This window comes from Typopeltis vanoorti, chromosome 7 (assembly GCF_054136105.1).
Source record: "Typopeltis vanoorti isolate ZY-2024b chromosome 7, IOZ_Tvanoo_1.0, whole genome shotgun sequence".
Classification (NCBI taxonomy): Eukaryota; Metazoa; Arthropoda; class Arachnida; order Uropygi; family Thelyphonidae; genus Typopeltis; species Typopeltis vanoorti.
The window spans coordinates 29,863,069-29,890,675 of NC_143555.1; the positions used below are offsets into that span (position 1 = coordinate 29,863,069).

Sequence of the window (27,607 nt, forward strand, 5' to 3'; positions counted from 1 at the left end):
GGGCGCTTTTTATTGATGCTAATAGTCAATTCAGAGAACTGAATAATGGACTGTCTCCCAGGTTCAGTGTTGGCACCGTATTTTTTTATCTATACATGTATGATCTGCTACAAATTATTTCTTAAAAATATATAGAACTAGTGGATATTTGTAGAATCTATGAAAGTTTCGTAAACTTGACATAAGAGCTTACGAGAATACAATCCTCGGCATCGGAGTTGCTTTAGTTTGCGCTAGTTAAAAAACACGACAGCTGCCCAAGCAGCCTTTTACGTACCAACCGTGAGTTCACTTAAAAAATGCATTTCTTTGACATTGGATTTCTTTAGTATTCAGCAGGAGTTTTTGCTCTCCTAAGGTCTCTGAAGAGAAAAAACAGTTCGAAACAACTGCCAAGCCAGCAAAACCTCTATCAAATGTACTAATTAAAAGCGAACATATGGACGCTTGAACAACAGTCGTATTCTTTTGAGTGGACGAAGTTTAGCAACTCCTATGCCGGGTCAAATTTGCGAAATCTTCACAGTTTCTACAAACATTTGGCTTTGAAATAATATTGGATATTTTTTCTTTCTATATTATTTATTTCACCAAAACGAATCCCGTATTGCTCTCTCTTTATTATTTAAAACTATTTTTACAGGTGGTATTGCTATAATGATAGAAGCTAATAATATCACTAATACAGAAGCAATCAACGATGATCCTGAAACACACACACACACACATAGGAAAATGGAGACTTCTGCCATCAAAGCAGAAGTCTGTTCCTGTATGAATTCTATTTTTTACTGTTAATAATACTTTTTTTATTTAATAATAATTTAAATACGATGGTGAACTGAAGAACAATATGCATCTGACATGTTATTGTAAATTTGGAATTTATTAACACTGAAGAAGTAGTAAAATGAAAAATATAATACAATAGTGTTGCAACAAGTATTTAGAGCAATACAAGTGATAATAGGAGACAGTAAAAAGTAATACTACATATGTTATAAAAAATATCCTACAATTACTTTTCAAGAAGTAAAAAGAGACCGATAGTTAAAGAAAAGACTTAGGAATAAATAACAGAAAATGGAAATAGATTAGATGGAACTGTACGCGCATAATGTGTGTAACAAAGGGCCATAGCATTACTGGTTACTATAAAATACAAATGCAGGCGATACAGTTACTAAAAATAATTAAATAACTTTATCTATGAGGGCACACGTATACATATAGAATATATTCAGATATAATATTTAGAGTAATTTTCTATAATATGTGTTTAAAATAAAACTTCAACATTTATTTAGTCCCATGAGATAGTCTCTCAATTTTTTTTCTAAATGTAAATGTCACAAACTTTAATTCATTAGGCAATTTATTGTTGCTGCTATGTATTCAAAATATTTGTCAAAAATTTATTTGTTTGCCTTGGGAACCAGCAAGTTCCTGCCACAACGTAAACCATAGTCTACATTATATACAGAAAAATTCCCAGTGTTATTTCTTACATATATTAGCATACAATTATATAGATAAAGTTTCTGTAGTGGCAAACAGGGCACTAGTTGAATATGCGAAGAAATTAGTAATGGCTATAGCTCGGATTATCCTATTTTGTATTCGAATCAAAGGAAACAGATTGCTGTAATCTTCATCTCAACAGATGATACATACTGCAGTGAAGAATTTACCCATGAATAATGTAAGCATCTTAAATATGCTGAATTGACAATTTTTTTAACATAACGTATTCTGTAAATTAGGAACCTCAACTTGTTTGCTAAGAAATGTGATATGGGAGTTCTGTTTCGGTTTGTTGTCAATGTGAAAGCCAAATATTTTACTTATTATTATTATCATTATTATTATTTGACTAAACTAGACTTACAATTCGTTTCGTGCCATTTTATAGTTATATCGTGATCTAGCTCATCTGTTAAGGTGAAACATATTGTACGGGGAGATCAAAATTAAAATATCCCTGTTTAAGGCTGTGCGGAGCGCCCATCCAGTGATCCAAATGCTGCCAAACTTTGAAGATATCGGGAAAAGATATCGACGAATGATTAGTAGTTTTGAACAAATGGGATTGTTGGGAGATAGACCTAGCAGATGTCGCACACCGGTCAATTCGCACAAGTGAATAAAGTTGCTTTGCCGTTGTGAATCGGGCCATGAATAACAGCGTTGCCCTACAGAACTGTCTGGAAAATTCTACGGAAGATTCTGCATTTCTACTCATCCAAAATAATCTTGACACAGGAGTTGAGCCCACAGGACTTTGAACGTCTACTGACATTCGAGGTTCTTAGAGAATAATTCACGGAAGCCAGCAAGATCACCCGTGTGTTTTCCACTGCAAGGCTGCCTCGTCACCTTATTTCACCCCTGTGACTTCTGGCTCTGGGGATTTCCCAAAGATGGGGTTTATCGAGATCATCCAGATAACTTGCCAGTGCTGAAAGAAGCATAATGCAGCATGTGCGCATCATCAGTCCCGACCAGCTGGGCCCTGCTGTTGAACACATTGTGCAAAGGATGCGGTTTGTGTCATACGGGGCATCACATTGAACATTATAGTCCGTGAATGCGTAATGGAAATGAATAAAAATGTATTATTTATGCTTGTCACTTTTCTCCTTGTTATACACAGAGAGAGAGAGGGGGGGGGGATGCTGCATCTGCATTCTGTACATCATACATTTATTCATCACCAGAAATTCACCACCAGGAGTGCTTCTGATGGTGAATTTCGGAACTACTTTTTTTCCCTCGGGTATCACTTCGGCAGAACGCGCAATCTATTCCTGCAAAATTTCATTCCTGCAAAAACCAATCATTTGTAATGTCTCCAATGCCGCATCTAGACGATTTCAACAGGAGTAAGTCATGACGCACACAGTCAAATGCTTTAGATATATAAAGGAATTCTTCGGCAGAAGAATTTTTTTTTAATCAGAAATTATCAGGAGTATTACTGATGTTAATTCTCTACAAGAAGATTTGAATAAGCTTATCTTGAGCAGATGAGTGGAGTTTAGTTTTAATATTAACTAATGCAAGCTGTTGCACTTTGGGGTAGAGAGATATGAAGCTGCGTACTGTATTGGTGGAGTAGACGAGATTCGGGATATCGGAGTGATGGTAGACAGTCAAGTTTCGAAAACATATTGGAAGCGTTGCGAACATATGGTATTGCTGCTGTGATAAGAAGTACTGACATGTTAGGTATAAGGAGGTAGGGGTGCCTCTGTGTAAAGCATTGGTCAGACCACACATGAACTACTGTTAAAAAAAAAAAGTGTGGTGAAGAAGAGTGTGAAAAGTAGATATTTTTTATTTTTTTCCATTGAGAGTGGTTGATGAGTGGAACGCGTTGCTATAGTGCGTTGTGCATGGGAGGAGTTGTAATAATTTTAAGGTTCAATAAGATAGACACGTTGCTAGTTACTACTGATCCCATGGATAGTTCGCCCACCGATTAGAGGTCCCTCGACACTTCTGCGCATGTCAGAAAAAGGAGAATCCATTCCAATAATAGTTCCAATAATATTCCAATAATTCCAATAATATTCCAATCAATCTGTCTTCTGGGATGTGTTTGTTTTTATTACAGGTCGGAAAATGTAGCTTTTCTTTTACGAACATTGTAGTTTTTAAAGTGTAACTATTTTGCTTGTATAACAGTTGGAAAAATGTACGTAGAGTATTAAAAAAATTAAAAAAGGTATAGCATAAAACAAAAATTTAACTAAATTTATTTTTAAGAAAGTTTTCTATAAAATAATTATAATGAAAAATAGAAATTATTTCAAATGAACTTAGATCTTCTAAACTTACAGTTGAGAGAACTGAGAAACTTTAATGTCCTAAACCGATTAATTATTTATGACTTGTTGTGACTCTTTTAACAAACCCATGCAAAAAAAGGTTGGAAAAAAATACCATTATCAAATCCTTTTAATCTTCATAATTATCTGAATCGATGTCCGAATCGCTTTCACTTAAACTGATCACCAAAGGTTCGCATAATTCTTCGATAATTCCGTCTCTGTCCCAATACATATTTTCCAGTGAATGACATGAAAGATATTTTCCCCAGTTTTGAACTGTAATACCTCCAGTCGCCTGTTCTGAAAGTTTAAAAAGTTTCGACATGTCAATATCTCCAGTTACGTTGCGATGGCGAATGAAACTTTTCACTTCTGCCCCAACATACTCAATAGCATTAATATCGCAATGATATGGTGGTAGCCTCAAAGCTAGAAATCCATGCTCTTTTAGGAATTTGAAAGCTTCGTTGTGGGCGAGTTTCTTTTGACCAAATTAAGCAATTCAATTTTTCGCATATCTGGAGAATGAGAAATGTTATTTGCAGAGAGCCAATCCATAAGAACTTGCTTCTTATTAGACCAATTTGGAACTTTGTTTAATCGAATAGAGTGATATCGAATAGTTTAATCGAATAGCGTTATCAATTATAACAACAGCATTTTTAGGAAGGATTGGAATCAGTTTTTCTTTTGCCCACTTTCCGAAGATCGTAGAATTCATTTGCCTATGGTAATTGGCTTTGTATAGTAAGCTTGAATTCGGTAAAAAAAACCCATTTCTCCACCCGCACACAAAATTATTATGCGCCGCGAAGCATTTCCGGTTTGTAGCACTCTTTTCTCCTCCCTGAAACGTCTTATTGCTCTCAAATACTGCGTTCTAGATAAAACAATGTCACTTCGCTCCATGAAAGTTTCCTTTCATTCTGGGACTTTTTAAAACAATATCCGATTTCATGAAGTATTTTCCTTAAAAGTTTCTCTTTTCCAAAGAAAATTAATTTTTTCTTTAAGCACAGGAATCAAATTCGTGAATAGTTCTTCTTATAGCGTCTACATCAAAATCATTCAAAGCTACGGTTTCGATGGTTTTTCCCTACGAATTCTTTTAGCAGTCGACTCCGATACGCCCGCAATTGCACTTGCACGTTTTATGACTTGAGAAAGGGGAACAAGGAGACGATTCTTTTTCGCAGAATGTCAGCACATTATTCAATATTCTTTTGCAAGAGCTACTGAAACTACAGTCAACAAGTTCTGTTGTTAAACAACAACAACAGAACTTGTTGACTGTACTGGATCCATCATACAAATTAATAATAAAAAAAATGCAAAAAAGCGACAACAAAAATCAAGCTAGTACTAGTACAGCGACAGACAAGAAAGCACGTGATTTCGCATGTTGGCGACCAATTCGTACATCCTTCATTTCTTTCTCCCCTTCAGCATGAATCGACTATTCTTGGCAAAATTCCAAGGAGAGATCTACAAACGGTGGGCGAACTATAACGTACAAATAATTGCTATGACACGCCTCAGGACATGTTCCCAAATTGTTACATTCTTTAGCAATCATTCCCGGACTGCCAACAATATAATCCAACCACGATAGTAACGTGCAATAGGTTTACAACTTTTCGTAATGGAATTCGCACATTAAAGAACGAAAAAAAAAAAAAATAAATAAATAAAACGAAAACCAAACTCTATCCATATGAGAATATCGTAAACTTAATTCGAAGATTAGCAAGCCTTTGCCCTCCGGTAGCATGTTCCATAAATTTGGTCTCCAGTAATTATTACAATCAGTGAAGTATAAGGAATTGGGGAGGCTTACAATAACTAACGATTAATGCTACCACTACACAACTGATTCCAAATTTTAATCTATCCGCCACACACGGCATAAATTAAAGCGGAAGAATGGAAATAAATATGGAAGATGTGCTGTTTTAATGTCTGAGTCGCCAGCATGCAATTGTAGTTCTGTAAACTATAGTTCGCCCACCACTTCTAGGTCCCTTCTTGGCTTTGTGCCAAGAATAGTCGATTCATGCTGAAGGGGAGAAAGAAATGAAGGATGTACGAATTGGTCGCCAACATGCGAAATCACGTGCTTTCTTGTCTGTCGCTGTACTAGTACTAGCTTGATTTTTGTTGTTCTCTTTTTGCATTATTTTTTTATTATTAATTTGTATGATGGATCCAGTACAGTCAACAAGTTCTGTTGTTAAACGTTTCAGTAGCTCTTGCAAAAGAATATTGAGTAATGTGCTGATATTCTGCGAAAAAGAATCGTCAGAAGGCCGTCCTCTTGTTCCCCTTTCTCAAGTCATAAAACATGCAAGTGCGGGCGTATCGGGGTTGACTTAAAAGAATTCGTAGGGAATCAAAAGGTGAAGGTAAGCCAAAATTTAAATCTCCTAAAAAAAAAAAAAAAAAAAAAAAAAAGCGCCAGAGAAAGAAAACCATCGAAACTGTAGCTTTGAATGATTTTGATGTAGACGTTATAAGAAGAGCTATTCACGAATTTTACGTATTCGAGAAAAGAGTGCCAACTATTCTGAACTTGCTTAAAGAAAAAATTAATTTTCCTTGGAAAAGAGAAACTTTAAGGAAAATACTTCCTGAAATCGGATTTTGTTTTAAAAAGTCCCAGAATAAAAGGAAACTTATCATGGAGCGAAGTGACATTGTTTTATGTAGAACGCAGTATTTGCACGTATTAACACTCTACGTACATTTTTCCAACTGTTATACAAGCAAAATAGTTACACTTTAAAAACAACAATGTTCGTAAAAGAAAAGCTAAATTTTCCGACCTGTAATAATAAACAAACTCAGTTTGTTTATTATTACATCCCAGAAGACAGACTGATTACCCTATTATCGGAATGGATTCTCCTTTTTCTGACATGCGCAGTAGTTTCGAGGGACCTCAAATCGGTGGGCGAACTTATATCAACTGTATTGCCCGTCAAGAGCATACCGAACTAACAAATGACTTTTTGGAATCTACACCTTCAGTACTAGAGTAGCTGAATAGTCATGGTACCACTCTGTATGATATGACTAAAACAACCAGTGTATATGCCTGTAGTATTTATTGTATTTTATAGTGTACTTTCCATTCTCAAATTGTATACAAACTATGCACTAAATAAAATAAATCCAAGTGAGAAGATAAGACAAAGTGAGCAACTGAAAGAAAAGGATGATATCTGAGTGGTTCCAGTTCAGGGTGGGAAGAAATAATTAAAAAAAAAAAATCTGAATAAAGACATTTAGGCAGAATGAAAAATTAACTTAAGGACATAATTTGAAAAGGATGATGTAAAAGCATAATTTATGACCATCATAATATAAATAAAAGGTGAAGGTATTAATGGGAAATAAAATCAAGAATGGTCATGATCAAATATTATCTGAGTGCCAAAAGGAATAAGAAAAGCTTTGAGCTGCGAAAATACAAAGAAATCAGCGGAAGATAAATTACAGTAACGATTAGAACGATCTGATTAGGTACCGCGATATTTTTTTTCCCCAGATGAACGTTATACAACTAATTTTATTAATTTTCTAGATAATCTTCTTAATATTAGAAATGCCAGATTTGTGATTAAACTGAACTAATTTCATGATTTTACGGTGAAATAGACGACTTCTTGTAATCAGCAATCAACAAACAATAATTTGGGTTTAACACTACATTTGTTAGTTTTACGAAAAAATAACAAAAACAAAATAACAATTGTTAATTTATATTTTGGATAAAAAAGAAAAGTGAATGGATAAGGCAGTTACAGTACATATCTTTACCATACACTCGAATTGTGTTTCATCCTCAAGAAAATTCTGCATCAGCAAATATGGAAAATAAAACTAAGTATCGATCGGGGTTTTTATTTGATTCTTTAATAAAATTAAACTTGAGATTCTTTGAAATATTTAATTTTCATTAGATAAAAAAGGAAATCGCCACTGATAGAGGCATGGAATTGATTTAAACATTGCACTAAGCTTGAAATCGTATAATAAATTTTACACTAAATATACTACTGAAGCGCCAGCGTATTACAGATGTTATTCTCTGGCTTCATATCGTTAGTTGCTTTTGCTGTAATTCAACCTAATCCAAATAATGCATTTACAGATCCACTCCTTCCAATATCGAAGGATGCATTCATCACTTTTTTTGACAAATGAAGTCGCGCTAAGATCATTTTCCACTTTCAGTTGATATCAGTGAAGATCAAGATTTCCAATTTAGATCAAAGATTTCAGTGGACCTAACGACATCTTATGTTACTTTAAGTTATGATAATAGGGAACCTTAATCTCGAAGTTAGCATTTTTTAGCTCTTACCGTTTAGTTTAGCAACACAACTCATAATATTCTTTCAAATTCCATTTATAAGCAGTACTCGATCAGACAGATATTCACGCCTTATCTGAAATGAAAAGCACCTTATAAGGGTTTGTTTCTTTTTACTGAATCTCACTGCGGTTCAGCATGTGGTACGCTCTTAGGAATCGCATCTTTTGTTTAGCAAAGTTTGAAACCCTGTCAAGATCGAAAGGATTGTTTTCCAAGATTTGAAAGCCTATAAATCAATATTTATATTGCTTTAAAGCAATATAAATAACTGTTAAGGAATATTTGAAACATTTCGGTTTCAAAAGGCGGTAGCAGAATTTATTGTCCAATTAAAAATCTGTCTGCCCGCCAAAAACAAAACTAATCTTCCTGATAACAAGAGCAGTTGGCATATTCAAGCTACTGACAACTTGTGACCTTAGTGCCAATCAACCATTTAATCCCCTAGAGATTAGAACTGTATTGATATTTACTGTGAATAATTTGTGAAATAATTAAGAAATTATTTTGGTTATATAATTAACTTGTCTAATTGTGTTTTTTTTTTTTTTTTTTACATAGGGATGCCATCACTAGAAGATACCCCATTAGACACAGTGGTAACTTTACCAGGAGAGGACGTCCTTATGGAATGCGTTGTCCACCATCTTGAAAATTACACAGTAAGTTGAGTCTGTTTTTAAATATGTAGTAAGCCCATTCTTAAAATAAGCCTGCTGATGAAGATAATCAATTTCTTCTGATTTAAAAGTTAGAGACGAAAATCTCGTCAATCTGTATGCGCAGGAAATTAGAAATGATGGGGGAAGTACAGGAGAATATTAGAAATTGGCTTTTTCCTATTAAAACTCAATACGCAGCCAAACAGGTTAAATGCTGTGACGGGGGAACTATAAAAAGCATCCATATATTTCCTCCTATTGGTACATTTTGAAAAGGTTTTACTGGTAAGCTCTCTGGTCAAATTTCATACGAAACTTTTATACTTTCTATATTTGGCTTTGCAATAATACTGGATTTAATATCCACTTAATTTTTATAAAATTGCATCGCCTTTTGGCTCTTTATTTCAGTGAATACTTTTACGCATCGACCTAGAGTTCGCTTACGAAAAATACACCTATCCGATGTTTCAAGTTACTTAGTACTGAGAGTTTTTGCTCCTCTCCTAGGTTTCGGCGAGTCTTGCCCCGCCGAGGGGGGCTTAAGATTTCGGAAGAATTTTGCCTGAGTGAGCATTTTGAAAAGAGCTTTCCGGCGTGGTCCGTTTTGGGCCGTGTCGGTGGATGCTTTTCCATTAAATATGAGCGGTTTTGCTCAGAGGTAGGGTGAGCCTGTCATTGAGTGGAACCAACGCCGAGTTGGACGATCTTTCGGTCAATCGTGGGGAGTGGTCTTGGGAATCGCCTAATTTTTAGAGATGCCCTTCACCTAAACACCGGTCTCTGACGAAACCAGATTGAAACAGGCCAGTGAAACCTTTTCAAAATGGACGAATAGGAGGGGAATATATGGACGCTTGGGCAGCGACCATCTCTCTCATAAGGTCCGGCTAGAGAAACTCGTAAATATCCGCGAGTGTATTTCTATAAGCTCTCTGGTCAGATTTTATACGAAACTTTTAGAGTTTCTATATTGGACTTTGAAATAATGCTGGATTTAATATCCACTTAATATTTATAAATTACATCGCCGAAGTGAAGCCTTTTGGCTCTGTTTTTAGTAAATAAAAAGCGTTTTTTTTTTTTTGTTTTTGTTTTTTTGTTTTAACTTTAAAATTTCAGGTTGAATAACAAGTAGTAACGACATGTTGACCCGAAAAATTCTGCATAATGGTATCTCTGAAAATTCCTGTCTACCGATCGAGTAAGGTACACAGTGAAAAAAAAAATTACATTTTCTTGAATGATTGATTACGATTAGTATAAACGCAACTATAAGCTGTTGTTCGCTGATAAAGACTGAGGCAAGTAGCCAGTTTACAGAACCAAAGTAGTCGGTATGAAGGAAGACCAATTGTACGACAACATTTTTTGGACCTAGACTGTAAATTAATGGTGACTAGTTGTTGCTGGGCAGTTCCAGAGTCGAGTGGAGTAGAACTGAAACTGCTAGCGTAAATAAACATATGCGAATGTATTAGAAATGTATCGCGCAAATGGAGCATCTACACAAGTGAAGTGAATTAATAAGATGGGGGCTGTTAATCAGCTTGAGAGATCAGCAGCTCCATCTGATGAACAGATCCAGTTTCCTGATAAACAACTAGAATTACTCAAACACCGAATAAATATCAGTTGTTGAGCTTATCTGGGACTTGTAGATGATATTTAGTTGTTCCTGAAGATAGAATCCGAGTAGAAGCTTAGGGACTATTAAAAAGGAGGGGAAAATAAAACAGCACTGGAACTGACTTTTCTGAAGGAAGAATTGATGAGGTCATGCTTTTCTTCGTTAGAAAATGGTATGCAAATCGATATTTAAGTTCACTTCTTACCCAGACTGGATAAGGCAATTAGTCTAAATAAGGCTGCCAGTTTAACATGGCCCAGTGTAAGATCATGCACTTTTAAGATAAACAGATGGCCATCTGTCTACTATACTCATGGAGCTGAACTGCAAAAAATTTGAGGAGACCAAAGATTTGGGGGGTGGTTGATTATGAACAAGAAGTTGAAGTTTAGAGGGCATGTGGTAAAGGTGGTTACAACAGCATATCAGATTACTTGATTGTTGAAGAACACATAAAAAGTAGGTATAGGTTATTACTTCCCTTTATAAGACTTCAATAAGGTTGCATCTGGTCGCCTTGGTTACTTGAGAATGAGGAAGTGGTGCAGGAGATCTAGAGGCAGATGACAAGATTGTTGTAGGTTTATGAAATGCTCGATATTAGGAGAGATTGAAAGTGTGTGGGCTATGTGTGAGGGAACATTATAGAAACATAAGTTATTTAAAGGGTTTATAGGACTAATACCAAAGTCATTTCTAGTGCATTGCAGGAAGGAGGGAAAGACAAGCGGTTCACTCCACTTATGTGGCTAGCAAGAGGTGTTAACCAGGCACGCTCACTAACCACTTTTTTTGTTTCGATTTTTTTGCTGGAAAGGAGATGAATGGGTGGAAAGGCGATTGCGAGTATTCAGTGAATGAGTTCGGGGAGAGGTAAATGATAAATTAATAAATGTTATGTGAATAATAGTTAGTGCTGGCCTCCCATGGTAAGTCTTTGATTCCATGGAAATAAGGGAAGAAAATCTCGAGTTTCCAAGTGGTGGAACCATTCAGCTCCGTATGAAAATCGCAGAAGGTTTTTCGCGACCTAGATAATATTCGAACCAAGATATTTTCAATGAAACTGACAGCTACGGAGGCTTTGAATATTATTAATACTGAAATAAATATTTGAATTATCAGCGAAATTCTTGCGCTTTGTTCATTGCAAAAATTATATATTTTATCCTGAGATAAAAAGTATCTAAATTTCTTTATCGTTGATGATATGTTTATAACTGTGCATAAATAAATCAATATTTAATATCTGCAAAGTTATTAAATAAAATTCAAACAATTATTATTCATAAAACGAAAAGTCTTTTATTTTCCAAGTTCAAATCGACGTAATAGTTCTGAACAGCGATAACTAGTTTGTATTCTCTTATAAATTATGTTTAGATTATAACTAAAACTTCTTGCCCATAGCTCATTCATATAAAACAACTTAATAAATAAAACAGAACAATTATTTACATTACTTTTGGCATTTCCTTGCGATGGAGTTTTTTGTTTGTCGAAGAACAATTTAGGGAGAAATATCTTTGTACTCAATCTGACAAATTTTGGATTTTAACTCGACTACATCGGATCATCTATAGTACATTATACATGATTTAGTACACTATACATTTTACACTATAGATGATTTAGTATAGTGTACTATAGTACACTATAGACGATTTTCGTGATTTAGGATCCGCTTTTATATAAACAGATATGCCAAGAATTTAATGGTTTTAAGGGATTTTTTCGGATTTCTAGTCAGCTGCTGTGGTGTTAACACAACAACAAAAAAACTTAATTGTGTTAAAGAGGAAAGCATTATTCTGTGGTCTTATTCTAGAAAACTTTTTATAGGTTCTTTGGAAGCATATCAATTTCCAGGAAAAGAGTGATATACTTACAGTAGGAACTGTTAAACTTACAAATGATGAAAGGATATCCGTACTTCATCAGCCAGGTAAACCATATTCAGTTGGCTTTTGTAGGTTTCTTGTAACAAAAAAAAAAAAAAAAAAACTAATTTCAAAGCTAAGATACAAAATGGTATGTGCATTTATCTAATGTGTGTGTGCGTGTGCGCGCGTGTTAAAGATAGTGAAGAGAATCTATTGAGTTAGTTAAGTCAGTGGTGAATTTATGTTAAATCCATACCTGAAAAGTAAAGACGATAAATATTCTTTCTTGCATTTCCAAGTTTTATTGTCACAGTGAAATATGCTGTATGGTTGTTACTGAAATCACTGCTAATTCTGCGTTTGTAACTGAAGTTATAACTCAATCAAGCTGTCCAAATCAACAATACGAGGATGTACTGAAAAGTTGCGATAATCATCATGATGGAATTGAGATAGAATCATGTAAATTAAACATTATACTACACATTTCCCACGAAGCGTTGGAACAGCGTTGTTACAAGTGCACATCATTTGTAATCCTCTGAGAAAAAAGTGTCTTTCCCTTGTTGCACAAACCAGTCCTCAGCTGCATATATGACTTCATCTGTGATAAATTTTGTTTCTTTCAAGTGTTTCTTTAAATTTGGGAATACGAAATAGCAACAGCAACACCCCTGTGCTCAGTTTCCAGCGGGCATTTTTCCTTCAGAACCTCCTTCAATTCCTTTAGAGCAGTTCAATAAACTGCTACTGTAACAGTTTCGCCTTTTCGAAGTATTTGATAAGGATTACACCATCCATATCCCAAAAGATAATGGCAAGAACCTTCCCTGCTGACTCTTTAGGTTCGGGACTTCTCAGGCTATAGAGAACCTTTGTGTCTCTCCATTGACTGTTGTATGGTCTCTGGGTCATAGCGATGAAGCCATTTTTCTTCAAAAAGCACAATGCGCAACAAAAAATTTCACCTGATTTCTCAAAATCCCTTGAGATGACCGCACACGGTCTCTCTTTTGGTAGGATTCAAACATTTGGGGACCCACTTCGCTGAGAGCTTCTGCATGTCCAAATGTTAGTAGATAATCACTCCAACTCGTTCCCTAGATATCCCTAGAGTCATTTCAATGTTTTTTGGCTGATATTCGTCTATTATCAAGGATCATGGCATGAATGTATCGATGTTTTTAGGTGTAATCGTTTCTGTTGTCTCATAATGTCCAGTTTTAAACTTGGCCACCCATCCGGCAACTGTGGGGTATGCTGGAGCACAGTCCTCTAAAGTCTTACACAAAGCTTGGTGAATTTCACTTGTGGACGTTTCTTGCAGCACAAAAAATTTGATGTCGGCCCGTACTTCTGTGTCTTCGAATTTCTTCTAAACCTCTGACATGTTGTTTTATATATCCTAAAAGGAAAATGAATTATTACAATTTGATGAAACATGGATTTAAACATTTGATTAAACGGTTTTAAAATATGTTCTTTCTTGTGGTTATATTAGTTGCTTTAATATCATTTTTGTTCTAGGTGTTTATCAGAACTTTTCATTCCTCCCTCCCACCCTCTCATATAAGTTACTCTTTGGGCGTTCCTTCTAGATGTCTATCCCACGCTGCGAGAGTTGTCATCTCGCATTAATCTTCTTACTTTTTTTTTTCTTAATATCATGAATGTTAGAGTTGTTCATACATTTTTTTAAATTTGTTTATAGCAAATAAACTAGTAAGGAAATTGATTGTATTAGTCATTTGTATGCGATCATTACCTAACTCATGCTAGTTATCGTTTAGCTAATGAAACAATGGCCTCATTATAACTAAAATAAAAGAAGAAACTATAATTTCTACTCTACAATAAAAACGAAATCATAACGAGCAAAATAAATAAATAAAAACAACTTAATGTGGTTCAGACCCAAGAACTAATATAACAACTAAAACTACTACTCACTAACGTATCCATTGATCTAAGTTGTCGTGAAAAGTGATATTTCTTATAATTGTTTTTATATAATCATAGACCAACCTAGTTGGCCGAGTGTTTAGCGTATCCACTGTTCAGCCAAGAGGCTACAGTTCAAATCCCGTCAAGGGCATGGTTGATTTGATTGTCCTTCTAAATCCTTGTGAAAAGGGCATCTGCGACCCTATCATGTCTTCTTGCAACTATAGTTGGTCCCCCGTCGAGAGGCCTTAAAACTAGGCAAGAAACCAATTGACAAGTAGTCCAGAGGCACCCACAGCAGTGTACTGGTTGTGGGGATAGCCCCATTCGGGCACAGCTAAGGAATATATATATATATATATATATATATATATATAATAGTGTGTTACTAATCAGAATTGAAATTTCGATCGACCATATTTTTTTCGCGAAAACTATCGTGTCTGTAATAACCATGTTACGTTAAAACTTTCGAGCAGTGGTGCTTTCCTAAAAATAATTTTGCCACAGCAAATTCTCTTATTGAAAAGATTTGACAGATTTTAATAGAAAGTTTAAATATCAGAGGCCTGGAATTAGTTGAAAAAGAAATATAATTTTTTTCCTTTCTGGAGCAGGATTTCTACATTTTGTAACCTTAGCCTACGCATGGTAACAAATATGTATAGGTTAATAACTTTTCGTAAAATTAGTATTACAGAGAGAGAGAGAGAGAGATTAAATTTCAACCAGCCGGAATAATTAATATCATTTCTAAACGTTTTTCAATACACCATAATACAGCAGGAATATGCTGCCATCTCCTGGTCCCCAACCCCAACTTAAAACGTTAGTGTGAGACGAAGCTTGACATTTGCTGCATTTCACAAATGTAAGTACTTGTAAGTCATTTCATCCTTCCAATCCATTAAAGTTATTTCAGAATTTTTGCTGGATTTGGCATGAATAGATTTTACTAAAAATTGTGTTTGCAATATGTACAAATAATTGAGGATTTATTCCAGATTTAGTTTCACTCTGATTATTTGCAGGGATAAAAATGGATAAAACGTATCAAAATTATACATGGATTTCGGGCAAGAATGGTTTGGAATCCATATCGAATTGTTTTCCAATACGAATTCAGTAATTACAGTACGATAGGGTAGTGGATATATATACAATCATCATTTTCTGATGTCCTCAAAGGGTGTATCTGGATATTATGCTGGTCCAATGCATAATATTTCATGGATAGTTTCATATGTATCTTAAGGGTTGAAACTACATAATGAGAGGAGACTACTACTACATTGCTAATATAGTAGTAGTCTCCTGTAATAAATGCAGGGAGCCAACTGATGGGAAATTCTGATCCAGTTCTTTCTGCGGTAGGCTTCATTATTCAGCATCCACAGAGATGCTCAACGAACGAATATAAACTGGAAATTTAGAATATAGCCAACGAAATTTCTGTTATGTATTGACCTAAACTACACGTTATAATAGTACAACTTAATCGGATTATATTAACAAGTTAAACGTCATTTATTACTTATAGCAAAAAGCTAAGAAACAAGTCAGTACCAAATCTGATAAATCACATAACAAAACCTAATTTAGTCCTTGTACATTGACAAAATCCTATCTTCCCTTTCAGGCTAGAGTGAACAGCCTGTTGTGGCCATTGAATGAAATATAATCATAAACTTTATTTATTTATTTTGCTTTCAGAACTCAGCTCAGAACAAAATATAATGTAGTTTAGGTGCAAGCAATCTTCTGAGAACATCAAATTCATCATCATCATCATGCATATCAAGGATTAGCATAGCGTGGCCTGTTCCGGCCTTAGAAATCATCGTTGAATCGTTTAAGAGGACTTCTTGGTTTTCTTTTTCCTAATGGCTTGTACTTTTAAGGCTTGTTTTGGTAATCTTTCTATTTTCATTCTTTGAACATGTTCCATCCATTTGTTTATATTTTTTAATTTTTTCTATTACTGGTTCTTGGTTTAATTATTTCATAATTTCTTCGTTTCTTTTGTGATCAAATAGGGTATACTTTGCAGTTTTTCTCATAAACTTCATTTCTGCTGTTATTAATCTTTTGTTTGTCTTTTTGTTTTATTGTCCAGATTTCACTTCCATACAATAAGACTGGTATGGCTAATGTATTGTATACTTTTAGTCTGGTTTGTTTTTGAACTAGGTTTGGTTTAAATATAGAGTTAATTAAACCTGTTGTTTTTAAACATTTTGCAATTTTTACGTTTATATCTTTTTCGTTTTCATATGTGATCATACATCCTAGGTGGTTAAATGAATTCACTTCTAAGATCTTGTTATCTATTACTATCTTAGTTCTTGCTGGATCTTGTCCTTTAAAGGCCATAGTTTTTGATTTTTCTGTTGATATTATCATACCATAATCTTTGGCTATCTCATTTAGATCTAAAATAGCATTCTGTAAGTTATCTTCAGAATTTGTAATTATTATTTGATCGTCGGCAAAAAAGGAGGGTGTTTAAGTTCACAGTAGGAGAAAGTTTAATACCTTGATAGAAATTTGTATTCCATTTTATTATTATTTCGTTTAAACAAATATTAAAAAGAATTGCTGAGAGGAGACATCCCTGTCTGACTCCTTGGTTTGTCTCTCTCGTATATGATAGCTCACGATTTAATCTTATTTGTATTTGATTATTTTCATATATACTTATGATAGCTTTTAGGATATTATTTGAACATCAAATTCGACGATCAGAACTCCCTGCATGTAAAAGAGCAACAGACTCTGCCTTTATGATAACGATCAAGGAATTATAAATGGATGAATAAATAAACAGACAAATAAATAAATAAATTATAATGTCAATAAATGATACAATAGTCATAATCATGGATAAGTTTTAAAAGAGGTAAACCGTGAGTAGACATAACTATTCATAATAAATAACGGAAAAACTCACGTAGAAATATTATTTAATAGTATAATTTTCGCCTGTGTGTCACAGGCATCTTCAGTACAATTAGGCACAAAAATTAAACACTAACTGACAATTCCAAAAAGCGCCACCTAAGTAGCTGGTGTAAGATAACTAAAAAGGTCAATAACTTTCCTAAAAAAAAAAAAAAAAAAAAAAAAAAAATTTAATACAATAAAAAGTTAGGAAAGATTAGCTGATTTGTAAAGTACTATCTCCCATAAAGGGGATAGACGTAAGCCGTCGGATCTGTTTAAGTTAGGAGAATGAAGTAGAGTTTCACATGCTTCTTTATAAAGGCGTTCCATGAGAAACTGACTTTTGTGAAGAACTCTTGTCTTTCTCCAATGAACTCTGTGTCTAGTGAAGATGGCATGTTCTGCAAGTCCAGACTTTTCAGGTTTAAAGTATTCAATATAAGATTATATTGAATACTTTAAACCTGAAAAGTTATATTGAATACTTTAAACCTGAAAAGTCTGGACTTGCAGAACATGCCATCTTCACTAGACACAGAGTTCATTGGAGAAAGACAAGAGTTCTTCACAAAAGTCAGTTTCTCATGGAACGCCTTTATAAAGAAGCATGTGAAACTCTACTTCATTCTCCTAACTTAAACAGATCCGACGGCTTACGTCTATCCCCTTTATGGGAGATAGTACTTTACAAATCAGCTAATCTTTCCTAACTTTTTATTGTATTAATTTTTTTTTTTTTTTTTTTTTTTTTTTTTTTTTTTTTTTTTAAGGAAAGTTATTGACCTTTTTAGTTATCTTACACCAGCTACTTAGGTGGCGCTTTTTGGAATTGTCAGTTAGTGTTTAATTTTTGTGCCTAATTGTACTGAAGATGCCTGTGACACACAGGCGAAAATTATACTATTAAATAATATTTCTACGTGAGTTTTTCCGTTATTTATTATGTATAGTTATAATCATGGATATAGATAATTTGATCTTGCTAATTTTCCCCTTTTCACCCTTTCCTTTTGGTTTATACTTTAATATTTCTTTACAGTATCGAATAAATGAATGGCAATGCAGTTGTAACACAATTTGGATTTTTGATATTTCAAAATCAAAAATCAAAACCTATGTCATTATGACCTTTTAAACACCATAAAGACTTGCAGTTATTACTGTTATTTACAGAAAAAATATGACGAGAGCAATATCAGCATAGGGTGGTTGGTTTAAGTCAGATAGGGCAGTCGATCCATTTTTGTCGCCTTTACAGGAAAACAGCATATTAGTTGATTTGTTGTAGATTTTTCAGTTTTGAATTAATAATTTTCTAGACCCCAATATGTTTATAATCCATTGCTCTCAAAATATGTGGTATTTCAAATTTAAGCAAGAAATCTCAATGAAACTATTTTTAAAAAAAAGTCTCCTTTCTGCTCTTGAAAAACAGATAATTAATTCGTTACAGACAACGTTATGCTAATTGTAAATAACTATTAACTTGTGAAAAGGCAAGGCACACAAAACTTCATCTTTCAGTTGTAATCAACTGAATGATGAAGTTAAAATTCGAAATTATCGATGTGAATAAGAGTTAAAATATTAAATTGAAATAAAATTGTAGTGTTTGATAAAGGATTCATTTTCAATTACTACAGTTATTTTTATATGTGAGACAGTGGCGCAATCAGAGGAGAGGCCAAGGGACCCTGGCCCCCTCCAAAGAAAAAGGAAAAACACTTGAAAATTTTCCAGAAATCTTTTCCTAATTAAAATTCATTTTTTTATTTATGTTGTGTCGTGTCTTCTATTTCTATACCACTTATGAAATAGCGATCATTGCAGATGCTCAGTCATAGATCGTATGCGATGCGAATACTTAGATGCGATATGTCTCAAATCGTCTACTCAACTCGCCCCCCCCCCCACAAGATTAAATCCTGAGTGCGCTACTGATGTGAGACATCAGTATTTGTATATGCTTTTGTATTTCTATTCCATGAAAGAAAACAAATAAATTTTGCAAATATACACTTCATAGGAAGTACGCTTTCTAGTATTTTTGTACATTACTGAGTTATGTTTACATTTTTCTTGTACTTTAACATTTCCGAATATTAATTACATAATCTAAGACAATTTTTTTTTTAAGATTTCAAAGTTAAGAATACTACTACATGGAAATAAACAAATTCCTCTAACTTCTCTTCATTCCCAAAAGGGAGCAAGTAGAATTTTTTTAGGCCCAAATTTTTAGATTCGGAAAGTTGCTGGTTTACACCTTTCTTCCTCATATTTTACCTCAGAAATTAAACCTATTCATGAAGCATCTCCTTAATGCAGTTACGGGGACTTCGATATTTGCTTTTCTGTCGAATAGAGGACCTGGGTTGGAATCAAGCCTAAGACTCGAGGAACGTCTTTTAAGGTCCTTGCAACAGAAAATGAGTTTAGTCTTGTGTGCGTCTGTCAACTGTGTTCTTCTGGTCACTCTCTTCAGGCTGTTTTTCTGGTTGAAAACCTGAATTTCTAGAAAAACTTTGCAATATGAAACCAGCTGACTTACTTTCTGAAAAACTCTTATAAACTCTCTCTTCACCGGCTAACTTACTTTACCTAACTGGTAACAAACCCGCTTGTCAATTCCGAAGACTGACTAACTTGGAAATTGGCTTAAAAGTCCAGATAATAATAAAGTTTCTGTATTTGGAGAATGTAATCTGAGCCATCATTCTTCTGCCGATCAAGTATTATAGTAGTTGCCACGAACTATACAGCTACCTTTTTTTTAAAAAATAAAGAAGAAAGAAAATTATTAGTTATCAGTGTGTGTGTGTGTGTAAACCGAATCAATATCTATATACTGCACGACTGTGTACAGTTATAAACACATTGTATATTTTTGTAACTGTATGCTTATAAAATACATAACTGAAATCTGTAGCTTTTTATTTTCTACACTTAACGAACAACACCGAAAATAAATCAACAAAAATTGCATTTATCAAATCCCTTGAACATGTTAAATCTGATTTATATTTTGTGTTATTGACAGCATAACATTGAACCTAACACACTGACAGAGGTTTAAAATTAATGACTCATAAAATCGCGAATCAAATTAATATATGGAAATACAGGAAAAAATCTGTATTTCCATATATATATATATATATACCATCTTAATTTAAAAGATAATCTCTTAGATATTATTTCTGGAAAATTTTCCATGTTACTCCTCTAAATAAATATTAATTTTAATTCTATTTTGCCTATTTTTCTTTAGGAGTACCCCTTTTATGATATCATTGGAATTTATTCAATTTTTAAGGCATTACTGATATTTTAAAGACATGTAGAATAGGAAATTTTGGACATACCTTTGTAGGATGTTCCTGGTTGTCGTCTTATTGAGCGGCGTATGGCGTAAAACTTTTTTATATCACTGCTGAATTATGACTGAAAGGAAGGGGGGGGGGGATGCGGAGATAGAAGTGGAAGAATCATCTCTTAAATTAAGTTATTGGATTAAGCTTTTCAATCATTTGCTGATTTCAGCAAATGATTGAAATTGATTCAGATTAATGCAGGTATGCATACCACATAGAGCTCATTGGTTGGAAAAATATTCTTATTTTGATATTTAATTAGTTTTGTGAACAGCTACTGTTCACTTCGTCACGAAAAATAGTGAATAAATAAATACATAGTTAAGCTACAAATAGGTAGCGATAACCGTGTTAAATGTTTGAAGAAGACTAACAACGTAATGCTTACGGCATGTACTATGTTGCATCTTCATGGTTAAAGATGTGATGCACCTCTTCGTGTTTTCCATCCGTCAGATTTTTTGAGAAAATAGGAGACTAGACCATGCCTTGTTTTTTTGTTGTATTGGTGGATACTTATTTATTTTTTAACATTTCAGACGACTCATTAAAAGCCATGGAATAGAAATTATAGTTTACGTAGATTATTTCAGTTCGTTGCTACAATACTTGGTGTTTGGATTCTGTTGAGTACGCTAATAACCCTTACTTGTTTTCTTTCTTTCTTTCTTTCTTTCTTTTTTTCCCCCTTTCTCTGTCTTTTAAAATGTTCCGAATGTCCTGAGGACACGTACGGATGAGGGCACCTAATTTTTTTGTGTGTTCAAGTCTGCAAGTCTTCCTCTTTCCTAGCAATCAATACAGTATCATCTACATAAAGAAGATTATTTATATTTCTTCCTATATTATCCTAATATTCTTATTTTTACTCCTCCTAGTTATTCCATTTCTTAGATTTTTTCTTCACTGAAGAAATTGAACAGAGGAGGAGAAAGCACACATCGCTGAATTTGGAGTGTTTCCGACAGTTCAACAATGAACTGTCGGAAACAGTTCGATAATGTTTACAGAAACAGTTTTCTGTAAACCCATTCCACACCAGTCCTTCATGTCATCTATCCATTCTCTGTATGGGGTCTACCTCTTCTGTTTACACTATCCATAATACCAAACATGAATGTCTTTATCTTCTGGTCCTCACTCATTCTGTAGATGTGTCCAAATAATTGCAGCTTCCGTTGTATAATTTTCTGCATTAGATTCTCCTTTGGTTTTATCTTCTGATAGAGCTCTTCATTTGTGATTTTCTGTACCCATCCTATTCTTATAATCTTTTTGTAACAAGTTATTTTAAATGCCAAAATTCTATTCTTGATTACTTATTTATTACCCAAGTTTCAGATCCATACAGTACAACAGTACTCTTAGTACTCTTCGTTTCCGGTACTGGGAGTTTTGTTTGCAGGCTGATCACTTTACTTTTCCAGATGTAATCCATAGGTCTTCAGATTTGTTCTTCCTCATTTAACAATAGTCTTCAGATTTGTTCTTCCCTTTGCAATCCTGATCTTTATTTCTTTTTTACAGTCCAAATCATATGTCATTTTACTTCCCAAATACGTGAATTGTTCTACATTTTCTACATCAGTTCCATCCACTTGTATCTTTCGTTTCATGTTCTTCTCACCAAATACCATTGTCTTCGTTTTTTCAAAGTTCATAACAAATCCAAACCTTTTCCCTTTCTAATTTAACAGTTTCAATGTTTTTTTATAGTTCTCTTTTGTCTTCTTCAATAATAACAATGTCATCTGCGAATCTCAGGTTGTTAATTCTCATCCCGTACTGATGTTCCTTTTGCATTTTCCTTCATTTTATCCGTTGCTCTTTCTAAATGGATCAAATTGTTTACCTAAAATAGCACTAGAGGACCTAACTTCTGGTAAAAAAAAAATCAACTGGATAGATAATAAAGATAGATTAAGATACTGTAGATAATACGGGAGTAAGAGGAGATGACCGAGTGCTTGAACGGTAACAGTACGACAGCGGGCATAGATGACTGCCAGTTAGCGGTGGTAGGCTGTAAGACAGCGGACGTGCAAGTTAGTAATAATACGATTTGAGTAAATGGCACTGAAAAACTAATTCAAGGTATAAAGGCGGAGTTGTCAAAGATGAGGGAAAAGATTAAATATATGAGGAATGAACTGAGGAGAATTACAGCTTTGTATGGGAATGTGAGGAAGAATGGGATGAATGATTTGAGAATGGCAATGTATAGAGATTCGATGATAGGTGTGGTGAATGAAAAGCTGCACACGGTCTGTTTTCCAGGTGGTTGAAGCATTGGATAAGAGAAGTACATGAGCAAAATAGTCGGTAGTTGGGATATTATGAGGCTGTTAAGGAGAGTGAAAGATAACAGCGTGGTAGGTAAGGTAGTCAGTGTGTTGCCCACGTACAATAATGATGAGTTGAGAAGCCTAGTGCAGATTTTGAATGGTATGCTAGCAGAGTTGTGTGCGGAAAAAAAAAGTTCATTTTTTTGAATGTGTGGAATGACCTTGAGGGACGGATAGAGCTGTATAAAAGAGATTGGTTGCGTTTGAATGGATTTGCTGTGAATCAGTTGGAGAAACTGTTGCTGCAAGAGAGAATGACAGAAGTGAATGTAAGATCTGAGGAAGCAAGAGGTGTTGGGAAAAGCAGATGAGTAAGGCAGGCAGGTTTGTGAATGGAGATGTGAGTGTCATGAGTGGAGAGAGAGAGAGAGAGAAGGAACACAGACTGGACAGGGAAACGGAGGAAGTCAGGATGGACATGGGGACATTGTATGAAACTGTGGATGATGGTTTCGGGAGTAAATGTCTGTGTGCAAGAAAGGATTAAGACAGTGAAGGGTGTGGGGGTTGATATTTAGGTCTGGGGGGAGGAGTGTAGTATCAGTGATGATATACAGGAATGGATAGGGCAGAGTGTAGAGGAGTCTTGTCCGAGAAGCGGGGTTAGTGGGACTTGTTATAAAAACAGAAATGAGCTGTTGCGTATGTTTACAAATGCTAGAAGTATTTGAAACAACAGGAATGAAATTGTAGCATAAATAGAGTTCATTCGTCCAAAAATTGTTGGTGAGACATGGTTGAACAAGGATGACATTCTGACAGGAATAGTGATGGAGGGATGTGTAGTCTTTCGCGAAGACAGACAAAACAAAAAGAGAGGAGGAGGATTATTGATGATGTCAGGGGAGTTGTGCTCACCTAGAGCAGAAATACAAATATTGACAGTGGTTTTGAAGCAGTATAGCATGAAGTGGTGGACAGGATGAAATGTTTAGTAGGTGTTGCTGTAGACCTGGTAATGTGGAATGCACTAATAAGGAAATATTTAGACAACTTGGTCTGTCTAATAAGAAAAGAGTGATCATTATGGATTATTTCAATTATGGTAATATAGAGTGGAGAGCCTCCGTAGCTCAGTAAGTATAGACCGAAGCCCTTTGGGCGAAAAGATCTGGGTTCGATTCCCGTCAAAGAACCTCTACCTAGTCTCTTTTGATTAAAGGTGAGTTAGCTGGTCTCATATGGGGTAGAGGGTTTTTCTCCCAGAAACTCGGGTTTTCGTCCCCTAAACAGGCAAAGTCTTAAAAATTGTTCCCCCTTCCCCACCACAATACCAGACTCTATCTGACAAGCTGGCGGGGTATCCCATAGGCGGGTAATCATAGCAGACCCTTCACCAAGTGGGATAAAAAGCGCTATCAAGAGAAAGAAGAAGAACAAGGTGACAAATACATTGGACAGGGGGATGCATATACAGTAATATATATTTTGCAAAGGCGCTTTTGATAGATTACCGCATGACAAATTAGTAATAACTTGGAACAATGGGGGATACTAGATTAGTCCGTTGGATTTGAAATTGGCTGTCTGATAGGTATCAGCAGGTTATGTATGGGGGAGTGATATCCCAGAAGAGGAAAGTCACTAGTGGCGTGTTCGAGGGATCTGTTTTGGAGCCTCTGTTGTTTAATTTGTATATAAATGACATTGGAAAGGGCTTAAATGGTGATATACAGGTGTACGCAGATGATACAAAATTGGGAAGAGTTATGAGAAGTAGAGCAGATGTAGCTTTGCAAGTGGACCTAAATAGATTGTTTGAATGGGCACATGTATGGGGATGTCAGTTTAGTGATACAAGATTTTAAAATTTGGGAAGCGAATGTGGGATGCAGAATATAGGATTGGTGGGAATATTTTCGAAGCAGAGGATTGAAATTTGACAATGGATAGCAGGAGATTATTAAGGAAAATGAAAGACCAAACTGTGGTAGAAAGAGTAATGGGTGAGTTGCCCAGATATGACAGTGGCGATCAGAGAGAGTGAACAAAAATCATGAATGGTATGCTAGCAGAACTGTGTGAGGAAAAAGGGGTACAGTTTGTTGAAGGGTGCAATGCATCTGGCGAATAAGATTGCAAAGGGCAGATATATCCTGACAAAAGATTTAGAATCATTATAAAACCCTATTTCCATAAATTTATATGGAAACAGAATTTATTTATTTATACAAAATTTGTTTGCATCATTTTCTATCTCTTTCTATTTCTTGGTTTGAAGAAGTTTTTTTTTCTATCTCTCTGTCTCAGTTTGTTGAGGTTAGACAATTAGTAGATATCTGAAGAGAGCAAAAGAATAATACGAAAGGTAGCAGGGGAAAAAAGTCTTAAATTATTCAAGATTAGTACTGTATGGAGAATTGTATCATAAAAGGTCTGGTGGATAAGAGGGTGCACAAGATCTCTTTTCTAGGAGGGAGATCGAACATATGATTGATGCTTTAGATATGAGATGTAAGTGTATGCGAGAGTTACTGGTGGCAGTAAGAACAAATGATTTGGTTGTGCATAGGAAGAATGTGAAGATGGATATCAGGAAATTATTAAGAAAAGTGAAAGACCAAACTGTGGTAGGATGAGTAGTTGGTGTGTTGCCTGGGTATGGCAGTGTCGATCTGAGACACTGAGCAAAAATCGTGAATGGTATTCTAGCAGAGCTGTGTGAGGGAAAAGGGATGCGGTTTGTTGATTGTGCAATGCCTCTGAGTGGCGAATGAGATTGTATAAAGAGATGGATTATATTTAAATAGATTTAGTGCGAATCAAGTGAAGAGACCGTTGCTAGAAGGAAGTGTAATCAGTGATGTGAGCAAGGTAGCAGTGGAAGCCAGAGATGAGAAGGAAAGTGTATCAGGTGAGACTATGGTGTTTGTGAATGAAGACAAGAGTAATGTGAAGATGAGAATGAGAACAGGAATGCAATTTGGACATGGAAACGGAGGAGAGTGGGAGGTCAGAAAGACTCAGTTTAAGGAGAAAGAGATTCTGGAAGCAAAAATGAATGCATATATGAGGATGGTGAGCATAGGAATGAGATGGCCTGCGATGCATGGGGAGTAGTTGAGTCTGGGAGATATATGGGACAAAAGGTAAAGGTAAGCAGACAGGAATAAGTGTGAAGTCACAGATGAGCCTCATTGGTAGAACTGGTTATAGACAAGAAATTAATTGCTATGCTAATTTACAAATGCCAGTAGTGCCAGAAATAAGAGAGAAGAAATTGTTGCATTGATTGAGTTTATTCATCCAGAGATAGTTGGAATAAATGAAACACGGTAGATGAAAATGATATCCTGGTGGGAATGGAAAAGAAGGATATGATGTGTTTCTGGAGTCCACAAAAGATTGGTATGAAAGGGAGGAAATAATGGCAGTGGTTATATTATTATAATTCTTATATTTATTAACATCTGACCCCCATGAAGTCAGAGACACATCGTGGGAGGTACACACTATTGCACACAATGCTCATTAAACCTTGTGCTTTAAACTGATTCAATGTGTCCACACCCACAACACACTCTGGCAATGCATTCCACTCACCAACCAATCTCCATGCAAAAAACCTACTCCTCATTCCAGTGCTCACACCCTCCTTATATGGTTTCAAGAGATGGACTTTTGTCATATTCTCCTTTTCCCATTCAGTATGGTGTGAGATAAGAAGTTGATAGGATGAAATATTTAATTGGGTGTTGATAAAGTGCAGATAAAGAAATATATAGGGAAATTCGCTTAGTGAGTAAGTGAAGGATGATCATTATGTTTCGTTTTAATTATGGCAATCGTGATTGGAATGAAGAAATAGCATCAGCAAATAAGAATGATTTGAGTTCTTAAGGGGCAACTATCTTAGGCAATATGTAACAGAGGGTACATGAGGGTATGAGAGTCTTAGATCTGATAAATTTTATTAGAGAATGTGATTGTGAATGGAGTGTCTAATCTTTCCCAGTTTGAGAATGATCATGCGATCACCTGGGTTGTAGCTAGTCATATGAGAACATTTGTGAAGAAGGGAAATGCAGTTATCCCTCGACTTACGTCGGGGTTCCGTTCCATCCGGCAGGACGTACGTCGGTCGGACGTAAGTCGATACATTAAATCAACAGAGTTATAGGGGTTCGGGACTTAACCGTAATTATTCTCCTGTTTTATACTGTCATTTTAGTTTTTAAACCTTATGAAACTATACTGTGCGTTACTGCCACTATAAAACAGGAGAATGATTACCCAAATCTTCCTCCACAATCACAACTTCATTACCTTCCCTATGTAAAGGACCAGGCTGCAGCTCTTCTGGTGTAACTTTTTTTTTTTGATGAAAATGTACTGTGCTTTGCTTAGTCCTTTTATTTTCATCATAAATTTGTCTTAGCAAGCAAACGAATCATGTACTTTCCTTTCTACTAATAAGTAGCGTTCAACATTGAGGTTCATGTCTTCAGCCATTTTGAGAACATCATTAAGATGGTGTTCTTCATCATTAAGAGGAAATTATTAAGAAAAGTGAAAGACCAAACTGTGGTAGGATGAGTAGTTGGTGTGTTGCCTGGGTATGGCAGTGTCGATCTGAGACACTGAGCAAAAATCGTGAATGGTATTCTAGCAGAGC

General features: G+C 35.1%; 1 protein-coding gene across 1 annotated transcript in view; it reads left to right on the plus strand.

The window, feature by feature from the left end:
* Nucleotides 1–27,607, plus strand: part of LOC150104547 (Ig-like and fibronectin type-III domain-containing protein 1) — a 548,674-nt gene that overhangs the window by 52,759 nt on the left and 468,308 nt on the right. The window contains exons 4-5 of the mRNA XM_090395576.1: nt 8,773–8,873; nt 12,346–12,448. Of these exons, the coding sequence (XP_090251702.1) occupies nt 8,773–8,873; nt 12,346–12,448 (204 nt within the window). The remainder of the gene's footprint in view (nt 1–8,772; nt 8,874–12,345; nt 12,449–27,607) is intronic.